Below are 20,862 nucleotides of genomic sequence, written 5' to 3'. Positions count from 1 at the left end.
AAATTCAGAGTATGATGTCTATATTATAGTCAAATAAATCAGAATTTCACTCAGATTTGATCTTCTCTGTGTTCTTTTGTCAAAAATAATAAATTTATAAATACCTTACCTTATTATACAAATCTTCAAATTATTGGTCAGATAAATTTGTCAAATGATGTTCTCTAAGAAAAACACCCTTCCATTTTATTCCTAAAAGGAAAACCATTCAGACAAATCAATGTACAGAAGCCCCATCATATATATAAGCATAATGATTTGTTTTTCATAATGTCCTCATCCACATATATTAATCACAACAAATCATGATGTGAACAGCAGTGGAAAAATTTTAATCATTGGACACAAAATTTCTTCACATTTTCATCTCAAGATCTAATCACAAAGTTTTCATTGCTTAGTACTATAAAACTGTATTAAAAAAATGAACATTTCTGTAAGTTTTTTCAATTCTCTAAGATAGAACAGGTTAAGATTTTCAACTTACTTTGGGAAAAAAAAAACCTCAGAATGAGGATGACTCGAAGTTTATTATTATATCTACTTTACACACATTATCATGTTTTAACTTGGAGGTGTTATCTGCTCAACATCAAGCCTGATATGGAAAGGATATACCTAAACATATTCCAAAACTGTTACGGTATGCTTTACTAATGTTTTTGTTACAGTTTTCCAAACATCAAAAACCCCAAAACCCACTGCCACTCAGTTGATTATGACTCGTAGTGACGGTTCTCAGAAGCACCACTAAAATACTAAAAGAAATCCTTGCTTCAGCGGCATGTGTACTAATATTGGAACAATACAGAGAAGATAAGCATGCCCCCTGCACAAAGATGACATGCAAATTCATGAAGCATTCCATACTTTTTTGTAATCAGTGTCACAAAACAAAACGTGTATGAACTGTTGAATGTAAAACAAACCTGCTTTGTAAAATTGCACCCAAATCACAATATAAATTTTTAAAACAACTAAAACATTAAAGGGAAAAAGAGTAGGGGATGTCTCTGTTAACAAAGATCTTCTGAGCAGTGATGAAGGAGAAAGACCCGGAGATTACACATCTCAGGCACTAATTAATTAGTATCCTGCCAGTTAGGAATTTTTTTTTTTTTTTTAGTGTGATTTGGGTGAAAATTTACAGAACAAATTCACTTTCCATACAGCAGTTCACATATACTTTGTCTCATGACATTGACCACAATGCAACAGGTCCCCTCCCACTTCTCGATAGTTACCTCTTCCCTGTGTCCATCCCTCCATGTACTCCTGCCCCATGAGCTGTCTCCCCTGTGCATAAGCAGCCCTTCTTTCTCCCATGATTGTTCTCTCAATTAGGAATGTTTTTGATTGTAGGGCAAAGTCTGTATTTGCTCATAAAGAAGGCTGGAAGCCCATGGGGGAGAAAGTGGGAGAAGCAGCAGCGAAAGCAGCAAGAACCCAAGGAAGGAGCAGCAGTAGTGGTAGCAACAGAGATATAATCTGGAGCATATATCTCTGTAGGAGTTCTGATAGCGTAGTGCCTAAGGCACTTGACTGCTAACCAGAAGGTGGCAGTTCAAACCCACCAGCCACTCCTTGGAAGGAAAGCTAGGCAATCTACTTCCATAGTGGTATTGTCTTGGAGATCCAAGAAGAGCTCACTGTGAGTCAGATCTGACTTGATGGCACATAACAACATCATCTCTGTAGTCTAAAGCAATGACAGGAAAAGGGGCTACGTGATTTTAGAACAGGTGGGGGGGCATTAAAAAAAAAAAAAAAAACTCACTGTCGTGGAGTCAGATCCCACTCATAACAACTCCTTCAGTTTCCAAGGTGGTATCACTAAGGAAGTAGATTGCCCAACCTTCCTCCACAGGAGTGGCTACCACCAGCCTTCTGGTTAGTAGTTAAATGCCTTGGCTAGGCACTAGGCCACCAGGACTGTCATAAAGCACTAGGGGGTAGGAACAGAGTTTCCAGCCAGAGTCTAGTTCTAATCTGCTTTTCTAACCACCTCCACGTGGGAGGAATTGGGGAAGGGGAAATGGGTCCAATGGACGTTTATATCATCAAGAAAGTATATTCTATGACTGTAAAATAACCTTTCTTATAAACTCCCTACACACTTTCCAAAAGGAATTCAAGTGTTTTATGTAGCATGACTTAAACTGTGTATTAGAAAAGACACTGCATGCCTTATAAAATAGAATACTTATTCAGATGTACATGCTCTCATACTTCTAATTTCCTTGATGGTCCAACTTTAAATCCCCTGACTCAACAGACTAAAAAGTTTTAAGACTGATGTTTCCATCTTGGCGTGTCTCTCTTACATTATTTGCTCTGGGGGAAGCCACCTGCCACGTTGTGAGGACATTCAGGCAGTGAAGTTCAAATGGCCAAGAACTAAAGTCTCTAGCCAACAGCCAGCAAGGAACTGAAGCCTGCCAAGTGAGCAAGCCTGGACGCTGATCCCCTAAGTCATGTCTTCAAATGACCTTTGCAAGAGATCCTGGGCAAGGACCACCCAGCTTGGCACCCTGACCCACAGAAACTCTGAGATAGCAAATATTTGACGTTTTAAGCTGTTAAATTTTGGTGCAATTTGTTACATGGCAATAAATAACTGATCACAATCCATACCCAAAAAGTAAAATGTACCATTTAAGAATTAACTCTAACTTTTGAAATTTTGGGAAAATAATCAGATTCAGGACCATCTTTAGATTTGGTCACAAATATCAAAACTGCAATACTTTCTGAAGCAAAAAACAACAGAATTAAAAGGGTGAAAAATTCATAAAGAATATGGGCCAGTTATTAGAAGTATATTTCATTATATTAAGACATCAAATTAAAGATTCTAGTAGAACTAGTCGAGAATTTGACACATAGTAGATGCTCAACAAGGAAAATACCAGTCCTAGAAAGCACAATGTCTACCTGCTTTCACAGGGTTATTGTTAAGAAATAAAAAATAGCTTATAAACACACAGACAACATAATATGCTTAGCACAATGCCTAGAATGTAGTAATCTTTCAATAAGGACTATTTTTTCCCCAAAGAGGCCACTTAATGTAATTTTAAACCATGAAAATAGGAAATTACATTTATAGATTCATTTTTTATGTAGACAGCCCTCCATTTTCAACTCACTGTTACTGTGCCAGAATACTTAATACACATTAAACAAAAATATACTGCTACCTTTCCTGCATGCTTCTACAATCCAGGTATTTTTCCGGCATCTCCAAGAATATAATTCCTGAAAAGAGGTATATTTATTTATTTTCTGCAGTGGTTAGTGTTTTTTGCAAACTGTCTTTAATGTAGCTTACATATCCTCATTTAAACATTCAATAATCACAACAGTTCATTATGTGAACAGCAGTGAAAAGGTTTAATCACTGGATATGAAGTTACTGAAGGAGACAAAGATACATAGCTAAATGACCAAACTGAGAATTCAATACCACTAGTAAAACAATGTAAATGACAAAAATGTAATACTTTTAAAAAAAAGAGACACATAAATACCACCCAAAAAATGGTTAGAATTACACTATGTATATAGAAACAGGCAAAGAATATATATCTAGGGCAATCATGAAGTGCCTTGGTTGTTTTCATTTAATCAATCTACAAACATACAAGCATATTCTGCTATAATACATTCTCAAGAACTAATTTCCAATCATTAGAAAAACAGTGCTAGAATAAAGTGAAAGCAACATTCTTTCACCTTACCTAGGGGGAGCCACAATACCTGGAATCCAATTACCAGTAAAGAAAAGAGCCCTCATCTCAGATGCTTAAACAGGCAGCAAGAGTTACTTTCTATTCCGTTACCTTCAGAAAATGAAAAATGAGTACCAGTACCTGTGACGTCCTTCAAAGCTCAGAAAAGATCACACAGCAGGTTAAACTGCCTCTAAACCCATTTTAGCACCAACACCGTTAGGTCTCGTGGTTAAGGTGCAGCTGCTAACCATAAAGTTGGCAACTGGAGCCCAACAGCTGCTCCATGGGAGAAAAATGAGGTGGTCTGCTTCTATAAAGATTTATATCCTTGGAAACACTAAGGGGCAGTTCTACCCAGCCCTACAGAGTCACTCTGAGTCCAAATCAACTCTATGACAGTGGGTGGGTCTCCACAATGGGGAGGGGCTGGCAGGGTAGCATAGAGGTACTCTCCAGGTCAAACCAAACCACTTGTCATCAAGGTGACTGTGACTCATGGCCACCCCATGTGGATAGCTTAGAAATGCACTCCATAAGGAAGTAGATCAGCAGGCCCTTCTAAAGGTCCTCTGGGTGAATTCTAACAGCCCACATTTTGGTTAGTAACTGAGCGTTCATTTGCACCACCCAGGGCCAGCATTCCCCAGGCAGTAATCCGTTGTTTTTTGGTGGAACATGGCATTATGACAGAAATGACCCAGCAATTCCACTCCGAGGTATTCATCAAAGAGACATGAAAATATATGTCTACACAAAAACTTGTACACAAATATTCATCATTTTTCGTAACAGTCCATAAATAAATGTCCATCAGCTGAAAAACTGATAAAAAAAATGTGGTGTATCATTACGATGAAATATATTCAACAAAAATGAACTGATGAATGCTACACTATCGATGAACCTTCAATATATTACGCTAAATGAAAAAAACTGTCACAAAACACCATATATTATTGCCTGATTTTACTTATATGAAACATCCAGAATAGGCAAATCTATAGTGACAAAGTAGATTAATGGTTGCCCAGGAGGTAAGGGGGAACTACTGGGCAGAAGTGACTGATAATGGGTACGAAGTTTCTTTTGGGGGTGATGAAAACGTTCTAAAATTGACTGAATACTAGTAAAGGCTCTAATTGCCCACCCAACTGACAGTGATTTAAATCCAGGTCTTACCCTCTGAACATCTTATAGCCAAATAACAATTTCCCACGTACAACCCCACAAGGACAAATTTTTCCAAAGTTCATAGACTATCCTTAGTCCACATGGTTTAGTTACCAAACTCCACAAGTGAAAGTTTTTATTTAATTTCACCCAGATAAAACACTCGTGAGTAAGTCTTAATATGAATAGTTCTGGCTGGAATCTGGGAGAAATAAACAAAATACAGCTGGGGGAAAAGCAACATCTTGTTAAGGCTTGAAAATGTTGGCATCTTTTTTGAGTCAGAGAAACGTAAACAATTCTCCACTGTCTAAGGGGCCTCCAAGCTTACGCAAGGGCAAAAGAAATCACTTAATATGCTAAGGATCTTCTCAACGATACAATAGAAACTATGCCCTTCATTAGCTCCGTTTTTCTATGAAAATTTTTATCTCACGCCTTAAACGAACGACTATCCATGATGCTCCATTCCCCAACCAAAACCCCTTAACTTCGCCGTGTCTCTCTGCCATTACCACCACCGAGTCCCCACGAGACCGTCAGTTTCACGGAAGGAGCAAGCACCTTACCTCAGTTACTTCTGAATTCCCCCAGTGCGACAAGATGTCTTACAGAAAAGGGTTCGTGGAATTAAAAGTCGATGTATCCTCATATTAGAATCTCCAACTCCTCTAGAGTCACATACTTAACGGCCAATCATGCCAATAGCTCCTACGTTATCTCCGTATCATGAAGCTACAAAATAAAATGGAAGAATGCAAGGAGAAGACGTGCATCTTAGTAAATCGTTTACTGTGTTTTCTGGCCCGACTTTGTCTTCAACCATTTCTAGGGCACCGCGTTTATCCCTCTCCCTCACGCCCATTCTTCTCAAAATTTCCTGTCCGATTTAGAGCTCGCACCTGGAAACTCATCAGCAGGGCTCTGGATTCGCTTCCATTTACATTCAAATTTTCTGCTTCGCATTCTCAGTTTCAGCTTCACAAAAGGATCGATGGAGAAGGATTGAGCCATGGTGGGTGAATCCAGAACGTAAGCACCTTGCAACAAGACCCACTACCCCTCCACGAACAAACAGGGAGGAGCACCTAAGTACCCCTGGACTTCCCGATTGGCTGCCGAAACATGAATTAGCCAATGATTGGCTGCGGCGTCAAACACAGGCCCTCGGAGAGGAAGGGTGGGCGTCCCACGCCTCAAAAGCCCGCCTTTCTGTACAAATAAAGGTCGTAACCGCGGAGTCAACAGGCATAGCTAAATTCACCGTGATTCAGGCTGCCGAGGCAACCCTGAAAGTGGATCCCTCGTAGCAAGATGACTCGAAGTTGCTCTGCAGTGGGCTGCAGCACCCGTGACACCGTCCTCAGCAGAGAGCTCGGCCTCTCCTTCCACCAGTGCGTGTGAGAGTAGCCTCCGAGCAGTTTTAACTCCCAGTAGCGCCTAGCTGGGGAGTAGGCCATGGTGGGGCGGGGCCGGGGAGTGCATCACGTTATCGACGTGACGTGACGCGACGTGTGTAACGTAAGGCGGGGGAGGGAAACTTTGAGGGTTAAGTACTCATCCCGTCTTCTTTGTCTCTCTGTATTTCGTTAGTTCTTTCTTATTCCTTGCGGTTTGCCTCACAGCTTGCCTAATGGCTCTTTTTTTAAAAATCGCTCTTAAAAAGTGAAAGGACTCCCGCCTTTCTTGTTCTTATTTAAAATGAAGAGAGTGGAAGGAAAGGAGTTTGGGGAAACTTGGAGGCGAGCGCTCCGGTCATAATATGGCGTCTTGAGCCTGATACTGAGCAGAGTTTTTACCAGCATTTCTGGTGTTGCAAATTGTTCGGTAACATTAATCAGGCTCTGTAAGATCGGTCACGTTGTAGCCGAATCTGATGATAGCAAGGAAATTTGACTGTATTTCAGACTAATGTAGTTTAAATTCACATCTGTGGTCCAGACTGGTATATAGTAAAGGCAAATGGAAAGTAAAAAAGTGGATAAACAGATCCTCACAGACAAGAAATGTACTTCAAATAGAAGTAGCCTATTCGAAGGTAATATGTAGAGAGTTAAAGAAATCATTTTTACGAGAATATCGAAAAGTTTTTTCAGACAGAAGGGTCTGAGTTGGACCTAAGTGTCTTGGCTAGATTTAGGGGAGGAAGATAGCACTTTAGAGGAATAGCAAGGAGAAATGGAAAGTACAGAATGTAGAAGAGTGGAAAGGTGCATGGGGACAACTTATTTTAAAAAAAAGGTTAAGGAGTTTCTACACTAGTTGCTTTTTTTTTTTGATAGAGCTGGTTCTTCCACCTGAGCTGTTAAGACTGTATACTTTCCTATCTCCTTCGGGGCTTTTTTCCCATCAATTAATTTCCTTTCTCTTTTTTATTTAAACTGCTCTTTCTACTCCAGTAGGTATGCTCACTCTAGTCCCCTAAGTGTGTGTACCTCTACACTACCCAACCACTCTCCCTTTATAATTGCAGTCCCAAAACCAGAAATGTACAGTTGCTTCCTTGCCTCACATTGACTCTTCAACCTACTGACACCACAGCTCCAATAAAACAGCAAGGACAAAGGGTCCTAAGTAATCTTGCTAAATTTAATGGGCATGTGGATCTGAACAAGGAACTCTAGTGGTGCAGTGGTTAAAGCATTTGGTTGCTAACCAGAAGTTCAGCCGATCAAACCCACTAGCCACTCCACAGGAGGAAAATGAGGCAGAGTGCTTCTGTAAAGATTTATGTCCTTGAAAATTATATGAGGCACTTCTGCACAGTCCTCTAGCATTGCTATGAGCCACAATTGATGATGGCAATGGGTTTGGGTTTTTGGTATGGATCTGAACAAAGAGCTCAGCAAAAAGGTAATATGGGAAGGACAGAATTTAGTTGACTTGCTATTGAGTTCATAGGCCTCTCTTCATAAAAAAAAATTTGGGTAAATGTTCTTGTTACATGTATATAGTGAAGCCGTTACTATGCTAATATGTATTGTAAAATATTAAAGGATGGGGCAAAAATAAATTGTTATTTTCCCAGTCTCAGTAGATGCTTTGGTGGCCACTGACCTAAAGGATGGATCCAAAGCATATTAGCATTCAAGACCTTTTGTGATCTGGCCTCTAGCTAACTCTCCAGCCTGTGTCTAACCACTTTCTTCTACCTGTCTTCCTCTTCCAACCGCAATACTTGTCTACCTTCCCTCCAGCCCAATCTTCTGTGTTTTCTGTTTCTTTCTCATCCTTTTAGTTCAGTGCTATGTATGCTTCTCATCCTAGGCTTCCGCTCTCTTTGGTGCCTCAATCATGTGTTTGACAGTTTTACTGGCCCTGTTTTATCTTGTAACAGTAGATAGTTTAAAATTTTTAAATTAAATATCCCTGTCCTGAAGAGTACTTTAACCACTTTCAATAATGTGTCAGTGGCCTTCTTTCTTTAAAAGACTCTTGCCTGTCATGATGCTTGACTCCACTGCTTTTTTAAATTGTGATTTGGGTAAAAGTTTACACAGCAATTTGGTTTTCCATCTAACAATTCATATACATTTTGTTTCGTGACATTGATTGCAATCCCCACAATGTAACAGCTTTCTTCCCACTTCCTCCCTGTGGTTACCTTTTCCTTGTGTCTTTCTTTCCTGCCTTCTGCAATATCTCCCTGTGAGAATGCTGCCCTTTTGATCTCCCATGTTTGGTTATTCTGAGAAGTGTACCTACCTGGTGTAATTGTTTACCTTGTAGATCTGTTTGTTGTTTGGCTGGAAGCTGCCAGAAGTGAGTTTAATTCTAGGCCTGAAGGTAACTAGAGGCTGTGCTCTTGGGGCTATCAACAGTCTCTATCAGACAAGTAAGCCTGGTCTTTTTTATGATTTTCAGTTTTCCACATTTCTCTCCCACTCTATCCAGGCTCTCTTACATTGATCCCTTTCTAAGTGATTGGCAGTGGTAACAGGGCACCATCTAGTTCTTCTGGTCTCAGGGTTTTATAGGCTGAAGTTTGCATGCTCCACTAGTCCCTTGGACTAATTCTTTCCATACATCTTTGATTTTCTTCACTCTTATTTGTTCCAGAAAGGAGAGACCAATTATTGCATCTTAGATGGCCTCTTGCATACTTTAAGACCCCAATCGATACTTATCAAAGTAGGATAAGGAGCAATGTTGTATACTATGTAGTGCCAATTAAACTTAATGTCCCCTGTGATCATGGTCCTAAGCTTGCAGGCCCAGTGACTCCCTCCCTCAAAGTGCTTAGTTGTGGCTAAGAACCCCAAATTTGTCCCCTGTTCACTCTGTATTGCATATGGGAATTTTTATATCGCATACAAATACACACATAGCAAATATTGTCTACCCAATCTATGAATGGTCATGGGTATGTTTCCATTCACCTACCCATACCTGACCTTGCCTGTCCACCTATGCATCCACCCATAGATTAGTATTTGCTATTACTATAATGCATATCGTGTATACATAATGCTGTCTGTACCTCTTTTGTACCTCTCCTTGTCTTCCTTTTCCTTAGTGATACTGTGTTGGCTGTGTGCTTTTATTATATTGCCTTTCTCTTCACCCAAATCAACATCTGTCTCTTAACTAGTGAGCAGTTTTCCCTTCCTTCCCCTCCCATCCCTAGTAAACAAGAAAGATACTTTCCTTGCTTGTGTAAACCTTCAACATTTTATAATAATGAACTCATGCAATATTTGCCCTTCTGTAAATTGCCTTATTTCACTCAGTATAATGTGTCCTTCAAGTTCATCTATGTTATAAGAGGATTAGCAGATTCTTCATTATTCTTTAGTGTTACATACTGTTCCATTGTGTGTATGTACCATAGTTTGGTTATCCATTCATCTGTTGATGGGCACTCAGGTTGTTTCCATCTCTTTGCTAAATGCTGCATTGAACTAGTGAACTGGGTGTACAGGTATCTATCCGTGTTCCACATCTCACCTCTTTAGGATGTATTCCTACTAGTGGGATTGCTGGATCAAATGGTATTTCTATTTCCAACTCTTTAAGGAACCTCCATACCATTTTCCACAGTAGTTATACCATTTTACAGTTCATCAGCGGTGGATGAGCGTTCCATTCTCTCCACACCTTTGCCAGCATTTGTTATTTTCTGTCTTGTTGAACAATGCTAGTATTGCTGGTTGACCCCATGGCTCTTAAGCATCAAATTAGCCTCTTTTTCAATGCTTTATAAGACAGTAATACTCAAGTTTATTGTTTCATACCTCTGTTTTTGCATCTGCTTTGAATGCATGGCAAATATATTGACCGTTCAGCTCTAGCTCTGTTATTATCTCTGAAGCTTTCCCTTTTGTCGTTGTTATGTGCCGTCGAGTCATACCCGACTCATAGCAACCCCTCCTTCGGTTTCCGAGGCAGTATCACTACAGAAGTAGATTGCCCCATCTTCCTTCTGAAGAGTGGCTGGTGGATTTGAATCGCTAGCTTTCTGGTTAGCAGTCAAGTGCCTTAGCCACTATGCTACCAGAGCTCCCGAAGCTTTCCCTTAAGCTCTGCAATATCATCACCAAAATGGAGAGAAGAGTTAAGGACATAGGCAAGGGAATCTGGTGAAAAGAATGAATCAAAAATGACCTAAAGGTATAGAAACTACTATTAAGAGAACATTGATACCCTGTCAAAACCATAATTGTCTAAAAATTAAACTGACCTTTTAATTCATTCTCTTTGCGTTGGTATCAGTAAAGAGATTTTAGAAAATTAATTTATTTCATAACCAAAGAAATATATGTGGGCAATTTGAGGATTGTTGTTGTGGGTTTTATTTTTAAACATTCAGTTATGAAAAGTTTCAAACATACAACAGGCAAAAATAATATATAACAAATCCACCACTAGGAGTAAACAAATGTTAACAATTTGCCGTATTTGTTTTAAATTTTTTTCTTCTTCTTTAGAACAGAACTAAATTACAGGTATAGTTAAAACCTCACCTCTCAATCCCATCCTTCCCTTTTCAGAGGTATCCCCTATAGAAGAGGTTTTGTTAGCCATTTTTTAGAATTACCAGCTAGAAGTAAATTCCTGCTGGTAGTATAAAAAGGCATAATCGGCAGGAAAAATAAAGTATATTCTAGTATTGTGTAATCCAATTAATTATTGTGTATGTGAGATGATTGGTTTGGGACTTTTCTTCTGCCAGAGATGGCTTTATAGTAGGGAGACATGTTTCCAATTTTGTTTAGTGGTTGGCTGTTTACTGGTCTCTGTTCTTGGCTTCTTCTTGTTTATGAGGATAAAAACCTGCCTTGCAGAGTTTTTTTTTTTTTTTTTTTTTAAAAAAAAAAAGAATAATACCAAGTCTTTAAAGCATGTATATAAAACAAAAAAACCAAACTCACCGTCGTCGAGTCGATTGCCACTCATAGTGACCCCTCCTTGGGTTTCCAAGGCGGTATCTCTATGAAAGTAGATTACCCAGTCTTCCTTCCAATTAATGGCTGGTGGGTTTGAACCGCCAGCCTTCTGGTTAGCAGTCAAGTGCCAGTAAATGCTTTAAAAGTAGTATCAATTATTACTAAGAGTTTAATTTTATCCAGAACTCAAATTATAGAGTGTAGTATTTCCTCAACCTTTTTGAAGTCATTTTACACACAAAGTATTCTTTTGGTACTTTGGGGCAAGCTGATAAAGCTATTTGGGGCCTGCTAGAAGTAACTACTTCACGGGCTTCAGGTGACGTAGGCCACCCAATAGCCTAAGGAGAGCAATACTTGTACTAACCAGGTATACATACCAATTGAGAGGCTGGTTGTACAAGTTATACATGGTGGACCTGCAGGTATTTAATGATCCTTTGCATGGTTAGAGTCCAGCCACATTCAAGGAATGTATAATTAGGCTCCAGCTCTTGAACGGAGGGTTATCAAAGAATTTGTGGATATATTTTTAAATCACTACAGGAAAGGAAAAGACCACACATATTTTTTAACCCATGAAATTTGAGCAAATTCTTGTGTTAAATGTAAGCAGTGAAGACAGAATGTGGTAAGACGTTGAATATGAGAATACCCCCATACACATTGAAACATATCAATCACTTCGTGACTCTTTGGGTTCAAATATAAAAGAACTTATAAAAATGAAATCAGATAAATAAGTTCAGTTGGCTAGATTTTCTGTTTGTATAAAGTATTTAAATAATAAGTAGATTTATATAACAAATGCTACTATAATATTTTCATATTATTGGAACTTTAATATGATTGTTACAGTTTTCCAACGGATACCATACAGCGCTCAAAGTGGATCAGGGCTGTTAATCGTGTGGACCCCAGAAGTAAAAAGATTTGGATTCCAGGACCAAGTGCTATACTGTGTTCCAAACATTTTCAAGAAAGTGACTTTGAGTCATATGGCATAAGAAGAAAATTGAAGAAAGGAGCTGTACCTTCTGTTTCTCTAGACAAGGTATAATTAGGTAAAACAAAGCTAAAGTTCACAGAACCTCTAAAAATTACACATATTATAGCTAGAATTTGCAAAGTGAAAAAAAACTATGTCTTAAATTCAGTAATAGATTTAAAATGTTTAGAAATTATTTAAATTTGTATGTAATATTAACATCCTGCTTTGGAGCCTTTGGAAAAACAGTAGGATTTATAAATGCAAATTGTTTGTCTCAAAAAAAACTGCCATCAAGTCGGTTCTGGCTCATAGCGACCCTTCCTTGGGTTTCCGAGGTGGTATCACTACAGAAATAGATTACCTAGTCTTCCTTCCAAGGATTTGAACCGCCAGCCTTCTGGTTCGCAGTCAACTGCCTTAGGCACTATACCACCAGAGCTCCTAATTGTTTGTCTAGGTATACATACATAAAGGTTACTGACTAATCACAAAAATCAACTAATGGGTATACATAATTCTGGTGGTTAAGGTATCCTGTTAACTAGAAAGTCAGCAATTTGAACCCACCAGCCATTCTGCAAGAGAAAGATGAGGCGGTCTACTTCCATAAAGATTTACAGCCTTGGAAACCCTAGGGGGCAGTTCTACACTGCCTTACAGGGTTGCTTTGAGTCAGAATCAACTCAATGGCTATAGGGTTTTTGTTTTGGTTTTTTTCGGCTTTTTAGAATTCAGTCTTTTGTTAAGTCCAAGAAAACATTCATAATACTTTGAAATTATCTGCCTTTATTTTTTTCAGCTCTTCCCAAAAATGTTATTGATCGTGATCAAAAAATGTAACTAATTATTAGCATTGAGATGCAAAGAAGTATACAGAAAATACGGATTTCATATAAGACAGTCACCAGTGTTACCTTCTTGTGTTTCTTTTTATTGTTTTTATTTTATCCTTTCACTCCTTTGCCACAACTCTGGTTCATGGCTTAATCACCTTCTGCATAATCTACAATAAACATCAAACTGTTCTATACTGACACTAGCCTTTGTTTGTTGTTGTTATGTGCCATTGAATAGGACCCAACTCACAGTGACTCCTTGGCTTTACAAGGCAGTATCACTACGAAAGTAAATTGCCCACCCTTCCTTCCAAGGAGTGGCTGATGGGTTTGAACCACCTGCCTTCTGGTTAGCAGTCAGGTGCCTTAGGCACTATGCTACCAGACACTAGCCTTACCTTCCTCTTATCCACTGGGGTTTCCTTCCCTAGTATTGTTTTATGTCATTCTTATATTGAGCAGAATATACCAAACCAAACCAAACTCATTGCCATTGAGTCGATTCTGACTCATAGTGACCCCCTTTGGGTTTCTGAGGCAGTAAATCTTTATGGAAGTCTTCCTTCTGCAGAGTAGCTGGTTGGTTTGAACTGCTGACCTTCTGGTTAGCAATCAAATGCATTAGGCACCGTACCACCAGAGCTCCTTCTACTCTGACCTTGAAGGTCACTATGCGTTGGAATCAACTCAATGACAATAGGCTTAGCTTGTTTTTTAGAGGGTTTCCTAGTTACTTTAATCATTTCAGAAACTTTCAGCATCATGCTAATATTTCTGTGTAGAAGCAGTAAAAACTGTTTATTTGCAATTGCCTTGTAGATTATACATTTTTAAAAATTCAGGGATTATAATATTTTCTTTCATAACTAACTTTCTGCAATAACCTGGTAAGTACATTGCATTCAGTGGCATGTTTATAGCTAATCAATTGTGTAATGTTTTATAAAATAAGCTTAATTCTATATTTCTGGCATAGGTTCCTCAAGCTGCACACCTTAAAGGTAAAGCAAGACAGAAAATTCTAAGGCAGACACTTCCAGATAATTCTGAAGAGGTTACTACCGAGGACCATAACTATAGTTTAAGGAGACCCTTGACAGATGGTGCAGAGAACCTAGCTGAAGTGCAACAAATGTTACAAGTATCTAATAAAAGACTTATTTCAGTAACAGACAACAGTATAATAAAGAAAACAAAGAGCTTAAAATTAATTGACACACTTGTAGAAGAGAAGCTACTTTCTGAAGAAACAGAATGTCTGCTACGGGCACAATTTTCAGGTATTCCCCCAATAATTTGTAACATTTACAAAGTAGCTCTTTATTTTTCTGTAATATTACTAAATATTTACTTTGTTATTACCTATGAAAGTATGCCTTTAGCTGGAAAGTTTGAAGTATCAGTAGCATAAGCAAGAAAAATGAAAAGTAATGACCCAGATCCTTTTATATTTTATCATTTTCCAATGATAAAATTAGTATGTTTATTATAGGAAAGCAAAGAAATAGATAAATGATAAAAAATAATCCATAATCCCACTACCCAGAGATGAGGTCATATAGTTTATATAATATTTTCAGTTTTTATAATAGCACCCATGCTACTATAAATTCTTTACAAACAGTTACGACTGCTATGTAATTTACTACCAAAGTGTTTTTGTAATGGAGTTTTCTAGATAGTTTGCTAAATCTCTCTGAACTTGGAGGTTGTATGAACCTTTGAATTTTTAAAAAAATATTCTATAGAGTAAATATAAAAATCTATCAAAAGAGTACTACTTTGTCTTCTTTGTGAACCAAAATATTTGAAGAGAAGCAAAATAAGAATTGTCAGCTTACTTTTTCATGAAAGCAGTAGAGATTTTGTATGTATATTTTAGAAAAGTTATGTCATGTTACTAAACAGAAGTAGATGTCTCCAAAAGAAAATATATTTCAAAGAGGGTAATAGAGGTAGTAAATAGGGTCTCACTAGGTGAGATTGAGGAGCTCTGGTAGCATAGTTTCTAAGGCACTTGACTGCTAACCAGAAGGTTGGTGATTCAAACCCACCAGCCACTCCTTGGAAGGAAGGTTGAGCAATCTACTTCTGTAGTGATACTGCCTTGGCAACCCAAGGAGGTGTCACTATGAGTCAGGGCTGACTCGACAACACATAACAACATAACAGGTGAGATTGTGTAGTCTGAACAGAACCCTCACCACAGAAATACTACTTATATGTAATTTTCATCCTCAGATAAATGGTAACCAGGGAAAATAATTAAACAAATGCATATCCCCATTATTCCTACTTTATCGATTTATTTAATTTTATTCCCTCTTGGTCCTCAAAAAATTTCTACTCAGTCTGCCAATAATAGTAAAACAGGGATTCAAGTTGAACCTTTTCTCTTCCCTATCTTAAGTGAAAAGATCCAAGGTGAAAAAGGTAATATGGTCAAGAGGTTCTAAGATTTGATATTAATATCTGAAACAAACTCAGTTAAGTAGAATTATATTTACATTTGAATATTAATGCCCAGTGTATGTTATATCCAAATTTTATATCCAAATGTGACAAACTATACATGAAAATATTACGTATTTTTTATCACAAACAATAAATAAATTTATTTCAACAGATTTTAAGTGGGAGTTGTATAACTGGAGAGAAACAGCTGAGTATTCCACAGAAATGAAACAATTTGCATGTACACTCTACTTATGCAGTAGCAAAGTCTATGATTATGTAAGAAAGATTCTTAAGCTACCTCATTGGTCCATTCTCAGAACGTAAGTGGATTGTTCTTTTATTGAATTATATATATATGGCTGTTATTTTCATACTGTCATTTATTAGTCCATTTTCTCCTAAGACATTCTAAGTGGTGTTGCATATTATTATAGCAGTGATATTTTTACCAACAAAAATGAATACATGTACTCTGACAAAGTTTTTGCATCTTCCAGACATTCTAAATTGGAAAATTTGAAACCTGGAATATAATTTCTAGTATACTTCAGTAGTTTTACTATCTGACTGTCCCAAAAAATCTAGAAGAATTCTGGGTTGATGCTTTGGTGTGAGGCAAAGCACAGAATCTGCATTTATAGTAAGCACTGGAGTTGATAGAAAAGTCCCTAGGTGACTCAGTTTATGCAGGACTGCTAACTTAAAAGTAGTTCAAACCCATCCATTGTACTGTAGAAGAAAAGGCCTGATGATGTGCTTCCATAAAGATTACAGCCAAAAAAAATTCTATGGAGCAGTTCGCATGGTGTCACCACAAACCCGAATCAACTCAATGGCATCCAACAACAAGCAATTGATGTCAACTAATTTGTCCAGGGACTAGATTTCAACAAACATTTTCAGGATTTGTGGTCAGTGTACCTAGACACAGTTCTCTTAGCGGGCTCTGATGGTTATGAAGCATTGGTCTGCTAACCAAAACATTGGCTGTTTGAACCCAGCAGCTGTTATGTAGGAGAAAGATGAGGCAGTCTCCTTCCATAAAGATTTATAGCCTTGGAAACCCTATAGGGCAGTTCTACTCTGTCCTATAGGGTCTTCTAATGACTTTATAGCAATGCTTTATGAATTTAATATTCATAATTCTTACTGTTTTCTATCACTGGTTTTACAAACTCCTTTTTTAAAAAATGATGATTTTCTCCCATATACACTACAGAAATAATACTAATAAAAAATTTAGAAGAGAAAAAGAAAGGAAAAAAATCATCCATTGTTCTTTTATATTATGTGTAAAATATCACTGTTAGCATTTAGGGTATTTCTTTCCAGTCTTTGTTCTATGCTTAAATTTATTAATTTTTACGTAGTTATGATATTTTGTAGATACATTTCAACATGCCTTTTATGACTTTATAATATAAGCATTTTAACCATGTTATTATGAACTCTTTACAAAGAAGTTTTGATGGCTGCATAATATCAGCCATAAAATAAGTTCTAGGAGCTCTGGTAGCATAGTGCCTAAGGCACTTGACTGATAACCAGAAGGCTGGCGGTTCAAACCCACCAGCCACTCCTTGGAAGGAAGGTTTTGGGCAATCTATTTCCGTAGTGATACTGCCTTGGCAACCCAAGGAGGGGTCGCTATGAATCGGGGCCAACTCAACGGCACATAACAACAACAACAAAATAAGTTCTAATGGCTGGCTTTCTCCAACTACTGGACATCTGTATTGTTTCCTTTTTTAAAAATTGTAGTTGCTATTTTGAATAATAATGAGATGAATATATGTGGATAAAGCTTACTCGGTCTTTTCCATAATACCATTTCACCATTAAGGCTAGATACTTATTTATAAATGTCCACCTGCTGAGCAAGAGAAATTCTTTTTTTAATTATTCTTTCCCTATTTCTCTTAATATATAAACGCTTTATGAATTTTGCTCCTGCTACTCCCTCTTCCTCTCCCATAGCTGCAAAGCCTTCGGCTATAGCAAATATAAAATGTTAATATTTTCTCATTCTGCTCCCCCACCCCACCCAACCCCTTTTAGTCGAGGAGAAGAATCAGTGGTTCAGAGGTAAAATTCTTGCCTTCTATTCAAGAGACCTGGGTTCAATTCACAGCCAATGCACCTCATACAAAAGCACCATCCATCTGTCAGTGGAGGCTTGCATGTTGCTATGATGCTGAACAGTTTTCAGTGGAGCCTCCAGCCTAGGACAGACTAAGAAGAAAAGTCTGATGATCTATTTCCAAAAATCAGCCAGTGAAAATCCTGTAGATCACAACAGTCCAACCTACCACTGATCATGGGGATGGCGCAGGCCTGGGCAGCATTTCCTCCTATTGCCTTCAGGTCACCATGAGCCTGGACTAACTTAATGGCAGCTAATGGTCATAACTCCTTCATCAGTCAAGTCTTCTCTTCTGCACTGGTTTTAATACATGACTTACTGGTTTTTTTGTTTGTTTGTTTGTTTGTTTTTAATTGTGATTTGAATGAAGGTTTATGGAGCAAATTCGTTTTCCATATAGCAGTTCGTTCATACTTTGTTTCATTGATTACAATTCCCATAATTTAATAGTTCTCTTCCCACTTTCTTCCTGTGGTTACCTTTACCCTGTGTCCTTCTTTCTTATACATTCCTGCCCTCTGAGCTATCTCCCTGTGCAAATACTGCCCTTCTGACCTCCCATGAGTGATTGTTCTAAGGAGTGGACCTACTGGATATAAATGTTTACCTTATATACCTATTGTTTGGCTGGAAGCCACAGAAGTAATTTCAGTTCCAGGCCTGAAGGGTGACTACACCAATAATCTCAGGGGTTTTACCAGTCTCTATCAGACCAATAAAGAGCTCTGGTAGCATAGTGCCTAAGGCACTTGACTGCTAACCAGAAGGCTGGTGGTTCAAACCCACCAGCCACTCCTTGGAAGGAAGGTTGGGCAATCCTACTTCCGTAGTGATACTGCCTCGGAAACCCAAGGAGGGGTTGCTGTGAGTCGGGGGCGACTCGACAGCAAATAATAACAACAACAACATCAGACCAATAAGCCTGGTCTTCTTTTATGATTTTGAGTTTTGTTCCAAATTGTTCACCTACTCTATTAAGGATCTCCTATTATGTTCCCTTTCTGAGTGCTTGACAGTAGCAGCTGGGCACCATGTAGTTTTGGTCTCAGGGTCATATAGGCTGAGGTTCACATGGTCTGCTAGTCCCTTGGACTAATTGTTTCCATATGTCTTCAGTTTTCTTCATTCTTCTTTGCTCTGGACTAGGAGAGACCAGTTGTTACATCTGGATGGCTGCTTACAAGCTTTTAAAACCACAGTCACTAACCAAAATAGGATGTAGAACAATGTTTTAGTGTATCCACCAAAAAAAAACAAACTCACTGCCATTGAGTTGATTCCAACTCATAGTGAACCCCATTGGGTTTCCAAGGTTATAAATCTTTATAGAAGTAGATTGCTCCATCTTCCTTCCACAGAGCAGCTGGTGGGTTGGACTGCTGACCTTCCATTTAGCAGCCAAATACCTTATCCACTATACCATATGTTATGCCAATTGAGCTCGATGTCCCCTGCGACCATGGTCCTGAGCCCCCAAGTCCCAACAACTTGCTCACTGAGGTGGTTGTCTGTGACTAAGAAATTATAATAACTTTGCCCACTCTTCTATTTCTATGGACATTTTTACAGCACATACAAATACCAAAAAACCAAAAACCAAACTCACTGCCATTGAGTCAGGTCCAACTCATAGTGACCTCCCTAGGTTTCCAAGGCAATATCTCTAGGGAAATAGATTGTCCTGTCTTCTTTCTGGGCAGGGGCTGCTGCATTTGAACTGCCAGCCTTCTGGTTAACAGTCAAATGCTTTAGGTACTACACCACCAGAGCTCTGTATGTAGAAATATCATCTGCCATCCTTATATATGGTCATGACCAATAAGCCTGGTCTTTTTTTTAATGATTTTGCCTAGACCTACCTGGTCATTCAGCCCATCTACCTATGTACCTGCCTGTAGATTAATGTTAATTATTACTGATGCAGTATTGTATATGTAAAAGTGTTTATCTTTCTTTTTCTGTACCACTTGTGCACCTCTCTGTGTCTTCCTTTTCCTTAGTGTTATTGTGGTGGTCACTCACATTTGGTATATTGCCTTACCCTTCGCTCAGATCAATATTTGTCTATTATCTATCTAGCAATTTTTCCTCCCCTCCCATCCCTGGTAGCCAACAAAATTTCCTTCCAGATATAAACTTTTCCTTAACTTTTGACAATAGTGGACTAATACAATATTTGTCCTTCTGTGATTGATTTATTTCACTCAGCATAATGTCCTCCAAGGTCATCCACATTATGCAGTGTTTCACAGATTCTACATTATTTTTCAGTGTTGCATAGTATTCCATTGTGTGCATGTACCATAGTTTGGATAGCCATTCCTCCATTGATAGGCATTTAGATTGTTTCTGTCTGTTTGCTATTGTGAATAGTGCTGCAGTGAACATGGGGGTGCATATATCTATTCGTGTCCTGGCTCTCACTTCTTTAGAACATATACCTAGAAATGAGATTGCTGGATCAAATGGTATTTCTATTCCCAGATTTTTAAGGAATTGCTATACCTATTTCCACAGTGATTGTATCATTTTACATTCCTGCCAGCTGTGTATGAAAGTCCCAATCTCTTCACGTCCTTGCCAGCATTTGTTATTTTCTGTCTTGTTGAACTTCGTTATTAGTGCTGGGGTGAGATGGTATCTCATTGTTGTTTTGACTTGCATCTCTCTAATGGCTAATGGGCTGCAGGGATCCAGGTGAGGAGAGGGAACTCAGGCATGCCCAAAGCAGCAGGGCAGGAGAGAGGGGCTTAAAAAGCCAGGAACTCAGACAGAGGAGCAGTCAGCCGCAGGGATCCAGGTGAGGAGAGGGAACTCAGGCATGCCCAAAGCAGCAGGGCCGGAGAACAGGAGAAAGGGGATGAAAAGGCCCAGGAATCAGGACAGAGGAGGAGTCAGCTGCAGGGACCCATGTAAGGGTGGTACGAGAGGTTTCCAACAGGGAGACAGATTTGTCTTCCAGTTTGTCCTACCGTGGTGACGTGTTGATGTGAGTTTTGAGGCTGAGCCACTGGAATTTCAAACCCAGTAGGATGCTCATGGTGCACAGGTATCAGCCCAACTTACAGACTGAGACAGACTAGGAAGAAGGAAGAGGCCATCCACTTCTCAAAGAATTGGCCAGGGAAAACCTTATGAATAGCAA

At 38.6% G+C, this 20,862-nt stretch overlaps 1 protein-coding gene and 1 non-coding gene across 2 annotated transcripts in view; both read left to right on the top strand.

Annotated features, from left to right (window-relative positions):
- The first annotated feature begins 771 nt into the window (after positions 1–771).
- On the top strand, positions 772–874 carry LOC122150561. The gene has a single exon (XR_006163728.1). It is a non-coding gene; the product is annotated as a U6 spliceosomal RNA (small nuclear RNA).
- Positions 875–6,218: 5,344 nt separating this feature from the next.
- The window catches only part of THAP9 (THAP domain containing 9), a 24,859-nt gene continuing 10,215 nt past the window's right edge, over positions 6,219–20,862 (top strand). The window contains exons 1-4 of the mRNA XM_007946838.2: positions 6,219–6,298; positions 12,149–12,344; positions 14,094–14,397; positions 15,744–15,894. Of these exons, the coding sequence (XP_007945029.2) occupies positions 6,219–6,298; positions 12,149–12,344; positions 14,094–14,397; positions 15,744–15,894 (731 nt within the window). The remainder of the gene's footprint in view (positions 6,299–12,148; positions 12,345–14,093; positions 14,398–15,743; positions 15,895–20,862) is intronic.

The sequence above is a fragment of the Orycteropus afer genome, unplaced genomic scaffold (assembly GCF_000298275.1).
Source record: "Orycteropus afer afer isolate SDZICR_OR568_19922 unplaced genomic scaffold, OryAfe1.0 scaffold00172, whole genome shotgun sequence".
NCBI classification, from domain to species: Eukaryota; Metazoa; Chordata; class Mammalia; order Tubulidentata; family Orycteropodidae; genus Orycteropus; species Orycteropus afer.
The sequence above is the reverse complement of the archived record's forward strand: the minus strand, read 5'-3'. Positions and strand labels throughout refer to the sequence as shown.